The sequence below is a fragment of the Phyllostomus discolor genome, chromosome 12 (assembly GCF_004126475.2).
Source record: "Phyllostomus discolor isolate MPI-MPIP mPhyDis1 chromosome 12, mPhyDis1.pri.v3, whole genome shotgun sequence".
NCBI classification, from domain to species: domain Eukaryota; kingdom Metazoa; phylum Chordata; class Mammalia; order Chiroptera; family Phyllostomidae; genus Phyllostomus; species Phyllostomus discolor.
Genome location: NC_040914.2, coordinates 44931808 through 44951191, shown reverse-complemented (window position 1 = coordinate 44951191; position 19384 = coordinate 44931808). Strand labels below are relative to the sequence as shown.

At 47.8% G+C, this 19384-nt stretch overlaps 2 protein-coding genes across 5 annotated transcripts in view; one reads left to right on the top strand and one right to left on the bottom strand.

Annotated features, from left to right (window-relative positions):
• The window catches only part of SCAPER (S-phase cyclin A associated protein in the ER), a 144372-nt gene extending 139422 nt beyond the window's left edge, over nt 1-4950 (bottom strand). Inside the window, exons 1-2 of one of the 4 annotated variants that reach the window (XM_028502379.2) lie at nt 4730-4950; nt 709-774 (exon numbers count right to left, since the gene is read on the bottom strand). In XM_028502379.2, coding sequence (XP_028358180.1) covers nt 709-714 — 6 coding nt within the window. In that variant the 5' untranslated portion in view covers nt 715-774; nt 4730-4950. Of the gene's footprint in view, nt 1-708; nt 775-4487; nt 4560-4729 lie in introns of those variants that run through there. The other 3 variants (XM_036013194.1, XM_028502377.2, XM_028502378.2) reach the window with 3 other exon arrangements.
• A 2336-nt stretch (nt 4951-7286) lies between these two features.
• Nucleotides 7287-19384, top strand: RCN2 (reticulocalbin 2). The gene is made up of 7 exons (XM_028502283.2): nt 7287-7541; nt 7834-7939; nt 11474-11670; nt 14760-14873; nt 16573-16669; nt 17434-17576; nt 18385-19384. Exons 1-7 carry the CDS (start codon nt 7410-7412, stop codon nt 18535-18537), a joined length of 942 nt encoding a protein of 313 aa, XP_028358084.1. The 5' UTR covers nt 7287-7409; the 3' UTR covers nt 18538-19384.

Sequence of the window (19384 nt, the reverse complement as noted above, 5' to 3'; positions counted from 1 at the left end):
CCTCCTTTTCCTGCAGTGGGGTGGGATGGTGTGAGAAGACACTTGGACCTGAAAATCCTGAGTTAGAAAAGTGTGGGGAAAGGGAAGCTGTCTGCCCAGGCTCTCCGGGGCCTTTTACCACGCTGGCCCCCCTCCCAGGTCCAGAGGCCTGCACCCAGCCCCTGTGGGGGAGCGCACAGCTCCTTTCAGAGCGGCTCCGCCCTGGGCAGAAAAGCAGGTCAGTCTGGTGGCATGGATCGACTTAGGACTTAAAAATTAGGACATAAAAGAAGCCGGCTTCCGTTTGTGTCTCTGCCCTAGGTCCCTCAAATGGCAGGAGCACGCCTGGGACTCTCGGGCTGAAGACCACATCCACGGTTGTATGCTCTATTACCGTGCTTGACCACAAACGTGTTCTATCAAATATCTTTATAGAACAAATACTACATCGGAAAAGATAATAAATCAAAAGTACATGGAAGAGCCCTGGCCAGGTAGCTCAGCATCGTCTGACATGCCAAGGTTGCGGGTTCAATCCCCAGTTAAAGCACATGCAAGAATCAACCAACGAATGCACAAGTAACTAGAACAACAAACTGATGTCTGTCTCTATCTATCTCTCAAATCAACAAGTAAGAGTATTTTTAAAAATAGATGGAAGAAAAAAAGAGAGAGGCCAAAAAAAACCCCAAAACTAAAGTTAATGTTTAAAATAGTTCAATTACTTACCATCATTCTTTATTTTCTTCTACGCCAAGAAGCTCATTTATCACATAATCCCATGGGGCGTGACTCCTAGAATAAAATATACAGAGACTATTAGTCGTAACATTGTCAGGAAATCATATTTACTCATAAAATGACACAAATCCTATTCCCACAAATTTCTCATTAAATTAACAAAAAAAATAAAACGCTCCTTCGTACCACCTGTTTCGATACAATATAGCATGTTTTAAGTAGTCCACGCTTAAATGGAAAAGCAGCAGTGTTATTACACCAATAGTCCACAATATCCCAACCTGGAGGCTTCCAACTCTTTTTCCTGCCGCCTATAGACACACGCACAAACACTTCACATCCTAACTCAGTTCACACGTGTTTAACTGAAACAAAAGTTTCACGAAGCAATATTTACCCCTGTTGTGTGACGTACACTCTGATATTTCCTCCTCTGTCCCACTATTTAAATGCTTCACGGCATTGACGTATGACTCACTAATGAATCTCAGCCCGGTGTATGAAGCACTGTGTAAGCTCTTCTTAGGGATTGTCAAAAAGTGAGATGTTATCAGAATATCTTCTTTACCGACGACATAAGACAGAACAGAACCTACTTCTCAGGGAGCCTACTGAATGCGGCCAGATCTGCACTCAAAGGAACCCGCAGCAGAGACAGCGGACAGAACACAAAGGGGCAGGGAAAGTGCTCAAAAGGACGGCCCGGCCCCGTAAGGAGAGCCGCTGAACACAGCAGAGCGAGTGGCAACTGGGACCAAACCTTCCGGGACGGCCGCCAAGATCACACTTATCCTTTGTCAAGTGAATTTGCTCCTCTTAAACGCAGCACCTCAAATGAAAACACACGTCCAAACAAAAACTGATATACAAGAATTCATAGCAATATTATTCATAATAGCCAAAAAGTGGAAACCACCCAAATGCCCATCAGCTGATGGATTAAAAAGTACTATATGCATACAATGGAATACTGTTCGGCCATGAAAAGCAAGCAGGGGTACTAGGGAACTTTCCGGAAGATGGACATGTTCTACACGGGGACTGTGGTGGTGGTTCACAACTATGTATAAAGTTGTGGATACTCCATAAATTGCCCACTTAAAAAACGGGTGCACTTTTGTATGTAAATTATACGTCAATAAAATTGAATCAAAGAAAAGGGCATATAGCTTAGGGGAAATAAAGGCAATCCCCAACTTACAAAGTTGTTGGGAGGATCAGACGAGATGTCTGTATGCGGAAACAGGCACGGCACAGTGGGAAAGAGGGCACTCTGGCGTGGGATGGAGTCCAATGTAGCCAATTCATTGGATACTACTTACACAGCCGTGAACAAATCATTTAACCCCTCGGAACTGAAGTTTTCTATTCCGTAAGGACAATAACATCTATTTTACATAGGAGCAATGGGAGCATACTGGAGCACTGACGAGTTAAAACAATATCTGACCCATAAAGGTGCCCAAATAGTTTTTTATACATATTTAAAACGTAAGCCCTGGCTGGCGTAGCTCAGTGGATTGAGCGCGGGCTGTGAATCAAAGCATCGCAGGTTCGATTCCCAGTCAGGGCACGTGCTTGGGTTGCAGGGCACGGCCCCCAGCAACCGCACATTGATGTTTCTCTCTCTCTCTTTCTCCCTCCCTTCCCTCTCTAAAAATAAATAAATAAAATCTTTTTAAAAATCATTTAAAAAAACCTAGCACATAGTAAATGCTCAGTAAATGTTATCCTTTTTTCCCCCATTTTTCTTGAATGAGAGTTTTCTCTTCTACGACACCTTAACAGTCTGAAGGACAGGACGAATCCCTGAACTTCCCTTTCACCTCCACAAGACAGTGTCGTGGAAATGGTAAGCACTCAACAAAGAAAGTGAAGGAAAAGAAGCTGAATGGCTTGTTGACGAAGAGAGATAAATGGGCAAAACCAAGAACTTCTGGGGCAGTGAAAGCACCCTGTGTGACGTTATGATGGTGAAGCTCTAGAACAAACATTTTTAAAGTTTATGTTTAGAGGAAAATATCCTTTCCCTGGCTGGGTAGCTCAGTTGGTTAGAGCGTTGGCCCAATACACCAAGGTTGGAGGTTTGATCCCCGCCAGGGCACACACAGGAATCAACCAATGACTGCATCGGTAAGTAGAACAACAAATCAATGTCTCTCTTTTCTCTCCCTCTCCCCACTTCCTCTTTATCTCTAAAACACCAGTAAATTAAAAAAAAAAAAGTTTTTTTTAAACACTATATCCTTTGGACCGTGGTTACCAGAGTTATTTAAAAATGCATTTTTGTAGTTAACATTGATTACACTTTCATGCCTAATCCAGCAGGTGAACTGACCTACACCAGCGGGTGGTTAACTGGAGAAAATAAATAATTGCAGCTCAACAGCGTGGAAAAAAGGAAGGAAAGGAGCAAGCATTTGTTGAGGGCTTACTACAGGCCAGGAGCAGCTGTAAATGCTGTAAAGACACCTCGTTTACTTACTATCACAAAAGTATAAGGTGGAAAATAGTTTCTCTATTTTACGGAGGAGAAAATCAAGCACCAGAAAACTTAACCACCTGCCAAAGGGCAGTTCGTGGAGCTGGGATTCAAACTGAGGTCAGTCTGCTTCCAAACCCATCAGATAACACTTCCTCCCACAAAAACAACTTTCCCAGTCACGACAAATGGGCTGTGTGATTCAGTCAAAGAGCAACTCCTCACTGAGTATTTATTATTCAAACCATTTCACTCTGTGGCACAAATCCATAGGCACCCAACACATTTGTTGAGAAAGTCCTAGTTAAGAGAAAAAAAAAAAACAACAACCACCCAGGGACAGAGCACGAAATACAAAGCAGAGGGGGTGATGCTCAGACTACCAATCTCAGGCCTGAACGCTTGATCTCAGATGCACCAAGTATCCGCGGGCGACCTGGGACAGGAAATAATCTCGTTCCGCCTCAGTTTCCCCGTTCATACCCGGAGCGTAATGCCCACCCCATGCTCCTGGCTTGGCCTGCTCATGAGCACGAAACAGCTCATGTCGGTGGGGTCGATACGCGAACTGGAACAGCAGTAACACAATCAAGGAGTCACTGTGCAGTACGATGTCTCCACGGAACCGCTGTTTTTTACGGAGAATCGTTGGGCACGAACAGAAGGGGAACGCGGTCCACCCGCCGCGGGCAGCTGCTCCGAGGCGGCGGCGGCGGCGGCGCGTCCCGGGAGCCCGTCCGCAGCAGGTGCCGCTCCGGGGCCGGTCTCCGGCCCGCTCTCTCACCACACGGCGGGGGAAGGAGCCCGCGAGGTGCCGGGAAGGAGGCGCTGACAGGTGCGAGGCCCCGGCGGGTCTCCTCACCCTTCCGGCCGCCCCTCCCGCCCTGCTCCCCGGCTGGGCGTAGGGAGAGCGCGGAAAACCCGCTGACAGGGAGCGGACGGCGGCCATCCTGTCAGCGTGGGGCCGGCGAGAAGGGTCCTCCGGAAGCCCCTGGCCGAGGCGGGGCCCTCCCGCAGCACACCCCCGCCGCCGCACACCTCGCCGCCCGGCCCACCTGCCCCGCAGGCTCCCCCGGACGACCCCCACCCCGCCCTCCCCGGCGGCCGGCTCCCCTCCCCCCGTCGCGCTCCCGGCCCGCTCCGCCCGCACGCCGAGGGAAGGGGAGCGGTGGAAGAGCGTCCCCCGCCGCCGCGGCGCCCCGTGGCCCCGCGAGGCACTCCGTCCGCCGGCGTCCCCGCCCAGGCCCGCCAGGTCTTCGGGACGCGCGCCCCGGCGAACACTCACCCCTGCCGCCCAGCGCAGCGCGGGCGGCCCCGAGCGTCCCGCCGGGAAAGGGGCGGGGCCGCGGCGGCGCACCACGTGACGCGCGCTCGGGCCTCCGGCGCGCAGGCGCACCAGCCCGCGAGGAGGGGCCCCTGAGACGCGAGTTCTGCGCGGCGCTCGCACCGCCACCTCCGTCCGCCCTGCGCGCGCTCTCGCAGTCGGTCCCTTCCCTCCGTCTGTCTTCTCCCCACAGTGAGTCTCACCGAGGAAGAACCTGTGAGCACGCTTCAGAACCCACGCGGGACTACTCCGGACGGCTCTGTGCGGCCCCTCCTCTGAGCCGGGCTCGCAGGGTGCAGTAGACCCCCGACAAAACATACTTAAATCACAGTTCTGAACAAAGATGGTAGTCTAGGGTCCAGACCATGGTTATCACCGTCATCCCACGGGGAGTTCAGACGCTTCGCCCTTCCCTCTCCCTGGTCACTCACAACAGGTGGGAAGTCATAGAATCCAACGGAGACTACCTCACAATTGGACTGGCAGCGTGGTGACCACTGTCCACCGAAGGTCCTTTCACCAGCTCTGTGCCCGCAGGGGTCCCCGGGTTAGGGTACTCGGGGTAAACCAGTCTTCCACGGAAATGGAGAGGGTGCTGCTCGCTGTGTTGCAGCAGAACTGCCCGCCCCCGCCCCGGGTTGGTCCATTTCGATACAAATGGGGCCTGATTGCAAGCCTCAATCCTACCATTCCTATCAGTCCAATTTGATCCTAGCTCTGGTGTGAGTCCACTTGCAGGCAGGTTTGGCAGCCCAGTCTGTGGCTTTTCACCGAAAGGCAGCCTGCCTTAGGCACCTCTGCTAAGAACGGTTATGAATTGGAGGCCAACTAACTAGGAGGAGTCCTTTTTGTCAGGTGTATTCTTTTCCACATCAACAAGACAGAATCATATCGTTGGCTATGTTCTGTCCCCTCTCCCCTCTTTCTTTTTTAGGAAACTTACTCTTTCATTGATTTTATTTAATAAAAGCTTATTGTGCACCTGTCGCATCTCAGATGCTGTTCTAGGTGCTTGGAGTTAGTAAATAAACTAGATTTCAAAAATTCCCGCCTTCTTGGAACTGGGTGGAACGGTAAGCACAGCAAGTCACATGATAAGGTGATAAGCACGACAGTAAACAAAATAAGGATCAGGAGGACGGAGTATGGACTGCAGTTTCATAAAAGGTAGCCAGGGCCTCATCCTCATCAGTTATCCCCTCTCTCTAACCCTGAAATGTTCACATGTTCTCTCCCTAAAAGATTAATAGGAGATTAAACCAAGAAAATCCCTCGAGTTGTATGATTACTCAGTCTAAGTTGTTCCTTCATTGACTGCCCTGTAGTCGTCTGTTCCTGACTTAAGACTGCCTAGTTCTTGCAGTAATGTCAACAAATATAGTCGCAGGAGACTGTGCTCATTGCTAGAGCAGAGGAACATACAAAGCAAAATGACGGGACAAAGAGACCTAAGAGATCAACAATTTTGGTGGCAGGAAGTTAGCAAAGTCATCTTTTAGGAAACACTTGTGCTGGATTTGGAAGGTTGAGTAGGAATTGGCTAGGGGGGAAAAAAAAGAAAAGTAAAAAATTTTGAGCCCAAGGCCCTGACCAGGTAGCTGCATTGGTTAGAGCCTCATCCTGATACACCAAGATTGCAGGTTCGACCCCAATCAGGGCACATAGGAGACTCAGCCAATGTGGAACAGATTGATGTCTCTCTGTCTCTGTCTTTCTCTGTCTCTCTCAAAAATCAATATATTAAAAAAATTTAAGAATTTTTTTAAAGTTTTGAGCTCCTTCTATGAGTCAGACAACTTACACACAGTACTCCCCACACAAAATTTATTAGGTGTTATGATTCCATTTTTCACATAATTTTCCAAAAAATGAAGTCACTTATCCAAAGTGTACAGCAGGTGAACTAGGGAAACTGAGGATCCAAACATGGTGTGTCTGTGTTCTTTCATGACACCATGCTATTGTACTTCCATTAGGACAGAAGGGCATGCGACCAATCGCTGTAAATGCTGGATGATGCCATTTATATGAAGTTCAAGAACAGGCAAAACTTGTATCCTACTTGGCCAGGGTTTCCTAGGTCCTCGCTGAGCTAGCTATTCTTTCCATGCAATTACCGTTTACTTTTCTACTCACGTGGACGTGAAGCTGACACCTCCCCATACATGCCCACTACTTGTCTGAATGCATTATATTATTTAATCTTCACGACAACTCTTTAAGGTAGTCTTATCACTATGACCATTTTTTTAAATGAGCAAGCAGATTTTCAAGGGCCAGGTAACTTGGCCAAGCTGATACAACTACTAAGTCACGAAACTGAGCATCAGATACCAAGATCTTGCTTGTTATGTGCGCGCGTTAGTTCACCCTACTCCGGTGAAATCAATCAGTAGAGATACATTGAAGGCTGAGAAATGGATACTGTCCGTTGGTTCTCCAGGGCAGATTATTTTCTAACTGCTGAACCGTAGTTAGAATTTCCAGCCTTTTTCTCACGGAGGGACACCGGGACAGACTCGTGGAGCAGACGGGAGCTTCCGGCAGGAACCCGCCGGCCGGCCGTGGACCGGGCCGGGGTGCGGAAAGGGAAAGTGGCCCACAGGGGTTCTCCCCATCTGCAGGGACTGTCCCCGCCGGGGCTTCGCCTCCGCGCCGCGGAGCAATCAGCGCCCCGGCCTGGCGCCCCGCCCTCCCCGCTGGGGTTATATAAGCCCGGCCCGGGGCGTCGCACTGCGCAGTCGTGGCTTCAGCCCCCGCTCGCGCGACCCGGGGAACGGCGCCACCGCCCCTCCGCGCTGCGTGCCCCCACGTACGCCGCCGCGCCGCCGAGCGAGCGCCGCCAGCCCCCCGCCTCACCCAGTGTCCACGGCGGCCGGCGCGATGGGGCTGGGCCCGAGGCCCACGGCGCGTGGGTTGCTGCTGCTGCTGCTCCTCTGCGCCACGGCCGCTGCCGGGGACGCGCACGGCGAGCACCGCACTGACTACGACCGCGAGGCGCTGCTGGGCGGCCAGGTGAGGCGGCGGGGCCGGGGCCGGGGCCGGGAGGGTGGCCTCGCTGGGTCCCAGGCTGGGTCCCGGGCGGCCTGATCCTGGCACCGGGCGGGACGCCGCCCCCTGGGGATCCCGAGGCCGGGGGAACCCTCCTGCCTCCCACACGAGGCAGGGTCCGCGAGGGTGGGGAGGGACAGGGGCCTTGGCGAGCAGGTTGAGTTGACTGGGAGGCGTCTGGTAGCCGTGTTTTGCTCCACCATTTTGCTCCGCTGGTAGTAATGCTTGACCCCTGTGTATCGCTTACCCTCCAAAGGAAGAAGTCGACGAGTATGTTAAACTCAGCCCGGAGGAGCAGCACAAAAGGCTGAAGTCAATCATAAAGAAAATTGACTCGGACTCAGATGGCTTTCTCACCGAAAGTAAGGACGTCCTGCCCAACTAACAATGGACACAAACACACATTTCACAGGGGGTGTCTGTGGAGGGCACAGTGCGAGTGTTCCCGCAAGTTAGAGGTGCTGTGAGAGGGTGAAAAGGACATAGCGAGTAGGCTTTATGCCAGGAAATCTTTACTTTTCACTTACTTTTATTTTATTTTTTTAGTTAAATTATTGGGGTGACATTGGTTAATGAGATTATATAGGTCTCACGTGTACCGTTCTGAATTACATCATCTGAGTATTGGATTGTGTGCCCACACCCACGGTGAAATCTTCCTTCACTATGTATTTGGCCCCCTTTACCCTTTTTCTGTCTCAACTCCCTTCCCTCTGGTATACCCGGAAATCTTTAGACATAGTCTACCACGTAAAACTCGGTGCTTTCTGTAATGGTACATAAACGGCATGATCGTACATGTATGTGCAGGTTATCCTGTGAGCAAACACTCTCTTCCTCGCAGGACCTCTGTCCGTGTCAACACATGATTCATCCTAGGGACAGGCCAAAAACCAGCTTAAGGTATTGAGTTATTTTTTTTTAAGATTTTATTTATTTATTTTTAGAGAGGGAAGGGAGGGAGAAAGAGAGTGAGGGAGAAACATTAATATGCGGTTGCTGGGGGTCATGGCTTGCAACCCAGGCATGTACCCTGACTGGGAATCGAACCTGCGACACTTTGGTTCGCAGCCCATGCTCAATCCACTGAGCTACACCAGCCAGGGCTGGTATTGGTTATTTATTGCTCTTTTGATACATTCTTTGTTTTTAGGATTATAAGAATTTGCTTCTTTTCATTAAGCAAGTACAGAAAGACCTGCTGCGTGTGAATTATGTTTATCACAAATGATTAGATCCTAGTTGGGACCCTGGGATCATCTTGTCCACCCTTCTTTGTAGAGACGAAGACATTGAAGTCCGTGAATGTCCTCGAATCAGCAGTAAAGCCAGGACTTAGAATCTGATCTTAATTCAGTTTTTAATACCCTTCACTTAAAAAAAAAAATCTCAGTGATCTTAAGTAGATTCTGTAGGCAGAAATGAAATGCACAGGTTATTAAAAGAATATTCTACATAAATTGCTGTGTACCTGCCTCTCATTGCTTAATTCAAGTGATGAACCCTATCAACTTTCTGAGTTGATCCTGAACAAAAAACAGGAGCTACTTTGCTGTAACCTGTCTTCATGCGGCTCAGCATCTAAGGAATGAAGTGACTGGAGAGGGAATTTCAGACTGAGAAAGTTAAGATGGGTTGTCAATAAAGTTTTCACATTGGCGCCTTTAGGAATATCGAAGTTTTGAATCTCTCGACTTGAACAGCAAGAAAACCTTGAACTCTGTTACCCAACAAGAATGGGTCCGTCTTTGGGTATACGAGGAAGCGTGCAGAACAAGTCGATTCGACAGACTTGATGGTATCTGTCTGTAAAGGCCTGCTATAGTTAAATACTTAATAGTGAAGTTTTTTTAATCCTCACCCAAGGATACATTTGTTGTTGTTGTTTATTGATTTTAGAGAGAGAGGAAAGGAGAGGAGAGAGAGAAATACCGAGTGGTTGCCTCCTGCAGGCAAAGCGCACGCACCCCAGTTGGGGATCAAACTGCAACCCTTTGGCTGTTCCGACCAGTGGAGCCACTTGGTTTCTATGGCAAAAGTTTCTATGGCAATGGAAACTTTTTAAAAATTTCAAGTTAAAAGGCACTTTTAGTCCAAATGTTCATTTCACAGATAGCAAAACAAAAAACTGGAGAGTATTAACATCCCCTTACGGCAAAGCTGAAGCAAACCATTTCTGGTTACTGTTTCATTCTGCGTTCTCTTGGCCACGATGAGCTCTTTAAATAAAGTAGAATAAACCCTCATTCTTGAGGACCCTTCGAGAGAGTCTTCTCATTCGCACTGTAAGGGCCAGGACTGGACTCAGGTTCTTGGGAGATGGCAAAGGTCAGTGGAGGGAGTTCAGGCTCCAAAGCCAAAGGTAGCCTTGGAGTGTGCACTCTGCTACTTAATTGCTGTGAGTCCTCAATTGGAAACCTGAATTTCCTGAACTTCAAACTAGCTCAAGTTATAATTGCCTTGTTTTGAAGGTCAGAGACAATGTGCAGAGACGGTGTATCGTATAGTCATCCTTTAATGCGTTGATGTCTAAGTACTATTCTGTTTTGTTGTAGAGTTTCAGGGGAGACAAAAAAGTGTCCACTTTTCTGTTTGCCTGATGCCCCCCCAAACCAGCAGAGCAGTACCACTCTTTCCACTGAACAGTATCCTGCTGCTGTCTTTGAAAATATTTTTCTCTTCCCTTAAATATTTGTCTGTAATGCAGTAGAGTAAATAGTTCTATGAATACATTTTTAATAATTGATCTGAAAGTGGATATATAAAATTTAGAAATTTTCAGGTACCAAGTCAAGACAGCTGTTGTAAGAAGGGCATAAATCACCATTGTTGCCCATAATTTTGTTCATTGCCTCTAAATGTGTTAGTGTCGTGGTTAAAGGAACATACCACAACTATTTTTTTCTCAAGTATTTTTTCCATGAATGAATGTACATATGTGTGTGCGTGTAGGCACGTTTACATATCTTAGGTAGGTGGTCTTTGCAGGAGAGCGGGGGGGGGGGGGGGGTGTGTGTCCCTGTGCCTCAGGGTCTTTGCACAGGCCTTCCCCTCCCTTGGGGGTGGCTGCCACACCCTCATGTCCCCCCAGGGTGGCTTCTCGTTCTTGGGGTCTGTTTCAGTATCAAGCCCTTTCAGGCCGGTGCAGGCAATGGCCCCTCTGCCTCACGCCTTCCTGGAGGTGCTGTGCACTGATTCAGTGCAGGTCCGTTGGCTCCAGTTCTGCCTCCCCTGGTGTCAGCCCCAGTCCAGGACAGGAGCCCTTTCCTAACGCCTGGGGCTCGATGCGGTAGATGAGAAATGGGACCGTGTTTCTCAGACTTCAGTCACTTGAATCACCTTTTTACAATTTAGGCTTTGTTTGCTTACCGTCTATTATATCCTCAGTGCTGTTTGGCTTCAACTCGATGTTACATTTATTTTAAAGGAAAATTGTATGTTTTCATAAATGAAAAACTATTTTTTTCTAATACCTATTTTAATAGCAATTACTTAAAGATCTGTGTTCCCTGAGATGATTGCCATAGCAAAGGTATTTGCAATTTCACGGGGGATTTTTTTTTTTTTTTACAAAATCAGGTGTTCTTTTGGCCAATGGCTAATTCATTTGATAAGGACTCACTGAGCCAGGGGCCTCCTCGGCGTTTGGAGATCCCCAGTGAACAAATCCCACAAACGCTCTGAACTCCACGGGCTGACCTGGTGTGATGTTTGGAGTCTTAGACTCCACAAGGTCCTCCCTCGTCCTACTCCTGTTTCTGTGAATACGACTAAGCCCGTTCTCATTCAGCATTTGCAAACACGGGCTGTTTTTTATTCCTTCAGAGACGGTGTAGAAGTCCTCTGTGTGTGACAGTTCTTGTTAACGTTTACTGTGCTCTGGGACACTCCCACAGGCGAACTCAGCGCGTGGATTCAGATGTCCTTTAAGCACTACGCCATGCAAGAAGCCAAGCAGCAGTTCGTGGAGTACGACAAAAACAGCGATGGCGCCGTGTCCTGGGACGAGTACAACATCCAGATGTACGACCGCGTGATCGACTTCGACGAGAACACGGCGCTGGATGACGCGGAAGAGGAGTCCTTCCGGCAGGTGAGCGCGTGCGCACAGGCTGCTCCGGCCTCCTGTGCGGGAAGTGGGGCGGGAAGTGGGGAGGTGGGGGCCCTGAGGTCCTCGGCCGCACCGCCTTGACCTCTGGGGCGCCGGTCGCCCGCTCCACCCCGTGGTCCCGGTGGCGGTTTCCTTTCGAGCCAGGTGTAGTGCCCGTGTTGTGAACTGTGCATCACCCTCACATCTCGTCTTCTCGGGCACACCGTTTGTCCTCGTTTCCAGAGTTGGTGTTTAGTGTCTGTATTTTGGATGTGTATCTCAGTATTTTATTTTTTGTGTTATTGAACAATCGGAACTTAACACTGACACCACGTGACCCATTTCTCAGCGTGTGCGTTGGCGGTGTCACGTGCGTTCACGTGGCTGTGCCCTCCGTCTCCGGAACTCTGACAGTGGTGCCCACAGTGAGCTTGGAGGTTGTCCACCTAAGAGGTGCCCCCCTTGACTGTATAAACTTACCTTTACAAACATCGTTCAAGTCCTGACCCTCTTCTAAAGCCAAACCATCGCGTGATGTTAGGACTTCCCTGCCCGGGGACAACAGAGAAGTTACATACAGTATTTTAAAATTTTACTGTTCTTAGATTCTCCTTGTGTTCTTTTTTTTTTTTTCCTCTTGGCACCCAAAAGGCTTGATCACTATCCCATCAAAATATAAGAATGTGTTTTTGTGGGTTTTTTAAATCTATATTCTTAAGAGGGTATGAAGTGATAGGTTAATGGTGTTGAGAAGAAAGTCTTCACTTTGAAGAGATACATGACTTATTAACATAAACCGCTTGTTTTTTCTTGCAACTATGTCGGCCCCTCCTGCCGGGTTCCCACCCCCCACCCCCGCGTGCTCAGGGCAGGTGGAGCCTCAGGTTCTACCTTTGCGGAATGAATTGGATGGAGGTTAAGAACCTGAGGGAATGGGTGGGTCTCTGCAATGAACTCTTCTCAGTAGGGGTCCTTTTGAGACAACCCAGGAATATGTCTCTATATGAAGTTTTCATCATAATAATGTATTAGAGTTTGATGTAATCCTCCAAAAGTGGATATGGGGTGTGAAGATGAACTCAGCAACAGTTGCATTATTCTCCAAAGTAAAAAAATCAGGGTTGAAGAATGAATCAGTCATCACCTTACAGACTAAACATTATACTATGAATAAATCATAAAAACTAGTGGAATAGCTAAATAATTCTTTTCTATATGGAAGTCTATTAAAAACAAAAATCAATGGGATACCTGAATTTTATCTTATACTTTTACTCTTTCCGTTATCGAGAGCAGAGATAACCCAGAATCATGACCTTCTTGAGCTGTGAAATGTCTGAAAAAGCATTTCTTTGTGACCGAGGAACGAGTGTTGTCAGCAGTTTTAACAGGATAATGACAGTCTGGGAACCTGTCTGGCCAAAGCCCGGTCCCTCTAACTCCTGCAGTGTGTGTACAAGCAGCATTCATTTATGTGAGATGCAGCCTTGCGTGGGCTAGTCGGGGTCTATAAAGCCCAGGCTGTGCTTCTGGTGTCACAGATTACACACATCTTCCTGGGAAAGCATCAGCCCTTGTTGTTGTTCTGACAATGTTGTTCTTCCCGAGCTTCTGTGACAGTGTAAAACTGCACGATGATTGGTAATTAAATCTTGTTACTACTGTATCTATAACGTTTTCTATCACCCTGTAGAGTACAAGGTTTTTTACAGAAGCAAAGAGTGTCGAGGTGCTAGGAGGCTGAGAGTCTGTTGTGCTACTTTGTTTTCGGAAGTTTGCTGCTTTGGAAGAGCAGCAGCTGCGTGCATTGGCCTCTCAAATACGAGTTTCCTGTAGAGTGTGTTCTTCAGGTGACCACGAGTGAAGTGTTTTCAGAGATCACGTTATTTTTGTTTAAATCATCTGAGAAATGCGAGGTGGAATATTTTAAGAATTCTTAGTTTGTTGATAGAGGTCCTTTCTTCATAGGAAGATTGGCCAAATTTCACTCCTTCTGCTGAAACATGGACGTTTTTGCTCCAAACGGAAGCATTCTTTCCTAGGGGAGTCCAAGCACTGAGGACTGGGAAGGGAGATGTATTCAGAAAGAACTTGATTGACTCAACGAAGTACATCAAGTTCTTCTTATTTGTCTGCTTTTCCCTGCGTGAAACCTGAGTGTAAGGTGTAAACTATGTCGCCTAGTTATTTAAAAACGTAGAAATGTTACGTTAAAGGCAGCTATTGAGAAGTAGGTGAGTGTAACTAACTGTCCAGTGGATTCAGAATGTTGGAAAGATGAATTTTTGGGGGGAAGAAGTGAGCATCTATGTAAATCCGTTGTCATCAAGGAAATGTGGTTTCGGTACGTGAATGCTACCGAATTTCTAGAAATTGGAGAAGAGCATTTCTTTTTAACAGTGAGACATATGAATTAAGAGTTTCTAAAATATTTGAAATTGAGCTTTTTAAAAATATGTAGTTTAATACACGTAAGTTTATAGAAAGAAAAGTTATTCACAGAAATTCTCAGAATTGAATTAATGCAGGACTCACAATATAGCACTACAGATTTCCAAGCCTCTTGATTCCAGAATCAGCTGTGAGAAATCAGTTGAGAGTAGCCTTGACCCTTGAAGGCTGGTACTCGAGTGCACTTCTTAGGAAAAGGAGGATGGAGCCCTCGCCACTGTACACAGGGGGTTAGAGCATTGTCCCCGTCACTTTTCATTTTGCTAGCGGTTTCTGCTGTGCAGACGCTGTGCATTAATAGCTCGGTATAGTCACACGTTTATCTTTGCTGTTGGTGTCAGACTATCCCAACGTTATCGTTGTGGACACTGGAACCACCGAGTGGTCTGCCTTCAGTGGCACAGCCGATGGGTGAGCAGCGCTGCCAGAGCTCGGGTCCGCGTCTCTCTCACCCCGGAACCCGTTGCTCCGGGCTTGTCGTAAATGTCACTGGCCCAGCGACCTTCAGAGGGATGATGTGAAGATAAAATAATGTGTGAAAACGTCCTTTAGATTTACATCGTTTGTATTTTCAAAGTACTGTTTATGGTGATATTTTATGATGATACCTTTAAACATGTTCAATATTTAATTTTTCCAAGCTTCATTTAAAGGACAAGAAGCGGTTTGAAAAAGCTAACCAGGATTCAGATCCTGCTTTGAATCTTGAAGAATTTATTGCTTTCGAGCATCCTGAAGAAGTTGATTATATGAAGGTAAGGAAGAAAATTTTTAAGAGAACTATTGACAGACCAGAACTTTAAGACCTGTTTGTACTAAATCACCAAAATGAATTACATAGCAACCAGAATTTTAAGAGACTGGAAGATCCTGGGTTCTCCCTGCTTTAGATTAGGCCTGGGGAGGAGGGTCCTGGGGGTGGGTTGCTTAGTGGGAGGGAGGAGGAAAAGGACTGAGTTGTTTTTTTTCTAGCCTCTGTAACATATGAGCATTACTCTTCCCGACTTGCAGATTTTTCTGTGGTTTTTCAGTATTAGTAACACTAAAACCTCCTATTTCATTTACAACATCACTGTGAAAACTTTCAGTCTTAGAAAACACATCAGCCCTGGTGGGTGTCGCTCAGTGGATGGACTGCCAGCCTGCAAACCCAAAGGGTCGCCGGTTCGGTTCCCAGTCAGGGCACATGCCTGGGTTGTGGACCAGGTCCCCAGTAGGGGGCGTGTGAGAGGCAACCACACATTGATGTTTCTCTCCCTTTCTCCCTCCCTTCTCCTCTCTCTAAAAATAAGTAAAATCTGAGAAAGAAAGAAACATCACACTTGGATCTCTTTGCATGGAGGGGGTGGAGATGTGGGCCCAGCGGCTGATGACTGCTGGTGTTTCTGCCACGTTGGGCGTGAAGAGCCATCACCCTGCCGTCACCCCGTCGGCAGTTTGTGGCACAGCCCAGCACAACCCCGTTAGCACCGCTTCTCTCGACTGTGAGGCATCTGACTTCTCACTTGGCACAAAGTACACGACCCAGTTTAAGAACAGTGCTGGGCACCATTCGATTAGATGCCAAATTTCAGTGGAGACAAGCGCCCTGAGCCCCGTCAAGGCCGGCGGAGGGTGCTGGCCCTTGTCCCTGGGGAGTTAGGAGCCCTGAAGGCTGAAAACGGGCACGACCGGTGGCAGCAGTGGGACAGTGCAGGCGTCACATGCTTCGGTCTGGGACTTGACCACAGTCTGAGGAAAGGGTAAACGGGGGTGCTAAGTGCGGGAAGAGGAGAGACCAGCAACTCGTACTGACGTGTTACTTCCTGCACGTGCCCTTGAAGCCCCTGGACGTGGCCAGAATGGGACACTTTCAAGAACGCACTTCCCTTACAGTCATGCTTGAGCCCAGAAAGAAAGGCACCGGCAAACAAAGAGAGGAATGCGAACGGTAGCGCTAAGCTGTGAGAGCCGAGGCAGGGAAGACTGGAACCCAGGACAGGTCCCCACACAGCACGGTCAGGGGGCCTGAAGGTGCTCGACAGCACAGGAGGAGGAGCTGGTGGAGGAGAGGGAGGCTGTGGGAGAGGCCGGAGTTCAGTGTGAGAACAAGCACCCAGGAAGTGGGCGCGGGTGGGGTCTTCGGGCAGGTGAGGGCCCTGCCCTGGCAGAGAGAGGAGATTTAACCTCGGAGAGCAGAGAGAAGGAGGAACGGAACAGGCAAAGAATAGCGGTGACTCCCAGTCAGGGCAGTCAACAAGCGGGCGTTTAGGGAGAATTGTGCTGCGTGTGGAGACGTGGGAGAGGGTCTTCACCGAGAGTCACTCAGTGTCGGGTGTCTTACTCGTGTGTCTACACCCCACTGTCCGTGAGCAGAGGCGATCCAAATGGTTTCTCCTAAGGAAGTTCTGCAGCGGGGTGATTCAGATGGTGGTGGGGCTGAAAGTTCTGTTACCGGTGTATTTTGTGCAATAGGAATTTGTCATTCAAGAGGCTTTGGAAGAACATGACAAGAATGGTGATGGATTTGTTAGTTTGGAAGAATTTCTTGGTGACTACAGGCGGGATCCAGGTAAGGAGCCTGGGGGTTGTGTGGGGAAGGAAGGGGGACAAATGGAAGTAAAGAAGAAAAACAAGAAGAACTTAGCCTGGGTTCGACTTGGTCTGCCAACTTAAACATAGGACAGGCACCACGATGGGACTCGCCGTACCTGAGGACGCTGTCCTGCTGGAGTCCCGTGTCTGGGCTCAAACACCTCTTCATTTTCAGACAAGTGCAATGTTGTTAGGAAGTCAGTGGTGGAGGAAGTAAAGGTTAATATTTTTACAGGAAATCTTGTATTTTCGCATGTAGATCTTGACTTGGAAATATAAACTAAACCTTGGTGTGGGTTGTGGAAGGTGACTTCTGATTGAAATTGGGGGTTTGTCCATGCAGCCTGTTCTACAGACAGCTGTCCTTTTTCACAGCTGTTGCGTGACAGAGCCCCTCACTGTGAATGCCACTTTAAAATTACACGTGGCATTACCCTGTGAGAACACGCAGGATGCTTCATGTAGTCACATGATAAACATGAAAGCATCACTCAGATCCCATCGGGGAACATGGGCATCAAGACAAGTAGCCGTGGTGAGCACGATTACTGGTCTGTGCTGTGCTGTGCCGCAGCGTAAGCACTCGGAGTCGTCTGTGCCTGTGCGCCACTTTGAAATACTTGAGCACTTCTTGTTAAGTGTTTCTGTTTCTTTGGGCACCTTTTATTCTAGGGATGTATCAAACTTCTTACGTGTTATTCTTGGGAATGTTTATTTGTTTCTTACTGTTTTAATACTAAGCTGCAAATGAAGATCCGGAGTGGATCCTTGTTGAGAAGGATCGATTCCTGAACGATTACGACAAAGACACCGACGGCAGGCTGGACCCTCAGGAGCTGCTGTCCTGGGTGGTGCCCAACAACCAGGGCATTGCCCAGGAGGAGGTGAGTGTGACAGAGCCATCACCTCCCCCTGCGTGTTTGGTGCTGTTGACAAGAAAGGACGTTTACAATTTTAAGCCAAAGGAAGAAGTAATTGAGTTATGTACGAGGGAGGACCCCCCAAAAACTGTAATCATCTTCTGGAGGGTGGCCCTTTTTAGTACATGCCTCCCTGCTAGCTGAGTGTTCTAGGAAACCATCTGGGTCAGTGTGCCGGCTGGCGTTGTGAGAGGCTGTGTTTGACCTCAGTGAATTATTTCTAAAGACTCTTTAAACGAATTTGCTAAGTAAATTTTGTTCATTTTGGGGGGCCCCCCCTCATAGTGAGGACCAGTGCATTGCTGTATCTTAATTTAAATCTGTGAACTGGTTTAGGTGGTCGAGGGGACAAGGAAATTAAGATTGTGTCACGTAATAATTGGATAGGACAGTGAGTAGAAGAACAGAATTTCTGTTTACCCAGAGGGGCTCAAAATGGATTATACTCATTTTGCTTAAAGTTGAGATATCCTGAATTGGATCTGGGTTGAGAAAAAGAGGCGGGACCCAGCAGAAGTCAAGGGAGGGCATCGTGAGAGAAGCCGGAGGCAGACCTGGTTGCAGTGTGTGGTGTTCGTAGCTGTGGAGACAGGACCGAGTGCGTGCCCTTCCGGTCGCGGAGTCTCAGCCTCTGGGGGTCACGGGCCCCTGCAGAGGCACGGTGCACGCTGCACGGAGAGACACACGAGTGGTTCTTACAACTCAAGTCCCATGAAAAGGTGAACACCTTGCTGAAAGTACTCCACTCGACGCCTCTTGTTTTGTGTTCCAGGCTCTTCACCTGATCGACGAGATGGATTTGGACAGTGACCGGAAGCTCTCCGAGGCCGAGATTCTGGAGAACCAGGACTTGTTTCTCACCAGCGAAGCCACAGATTACGGCCGGCAGCTTCACGACGAGTACTTCTATCACGATGAGCTCTAGGCCCCGGGTGTATCTGAGTAGCGGGCTGGATCCTTTTATAAATTTGTTACCAGTGTTCCTTTTGTGATGAAATATTCATGAGGTATTTCCCCTCGGAAGTCTTACCACAGTCCAGCGTATCTTACTTTTCGCCTTTTAGGAGGAAGAAAACCAAACCAAACCCTGATACTTCAAAACGTATCGAAGAAACAAACCAATGTCGTGCCATATGACAGCAAACTCTTCCTTAAGGACTCCATCCGTTTAGTACTGTACTGTGGAGTGTTTAGAGTTCTATTTCCATACTTGAAAAAGTGGGAGATCATAGAGATGCCTGAACAACACTAAAGGAGTATGTGATCGAGCTGTCAGTTTTGTTTCAGTAGCAGTAAATCGGAAACTGACCAGAGGACATCGTTTTTAGAGTTAGCATTTTGTTTTAAAACCTTTAAAGGAACCTACAGAAGGACTTATACCTCGCATAGAAGTTGGGAAGTTCCGCTTAGTTTTAAAATGGTTTCTATAAAGGGTTTTATTGTATGAAATAGAACTTTATATTTTTGCATATGTATAGATGGTAATTATATTTAATGTGTAACTGTAGTCTATTCTGTGTTGAATTTGATATTGTCTAGAACTCTTTTGACTGATTAAAAATGAAATGTCCTATGTTTTTAAATGTTTGTTTGCTTTTAATCTTACTGGCAAACCTGTTTTCGAGCACAGGTTTTGTTGTGTTAGGCATTGTCCCACCTCACCCCTTCCTGTATCTGGGTAGTGAGTGTTCTAAAATCCTGTTAAATTATTCTTGTTCCATATTCTTGTTTTGCCTTTTTTTTTAAATAAAAGAATATTACACTTGACTGTA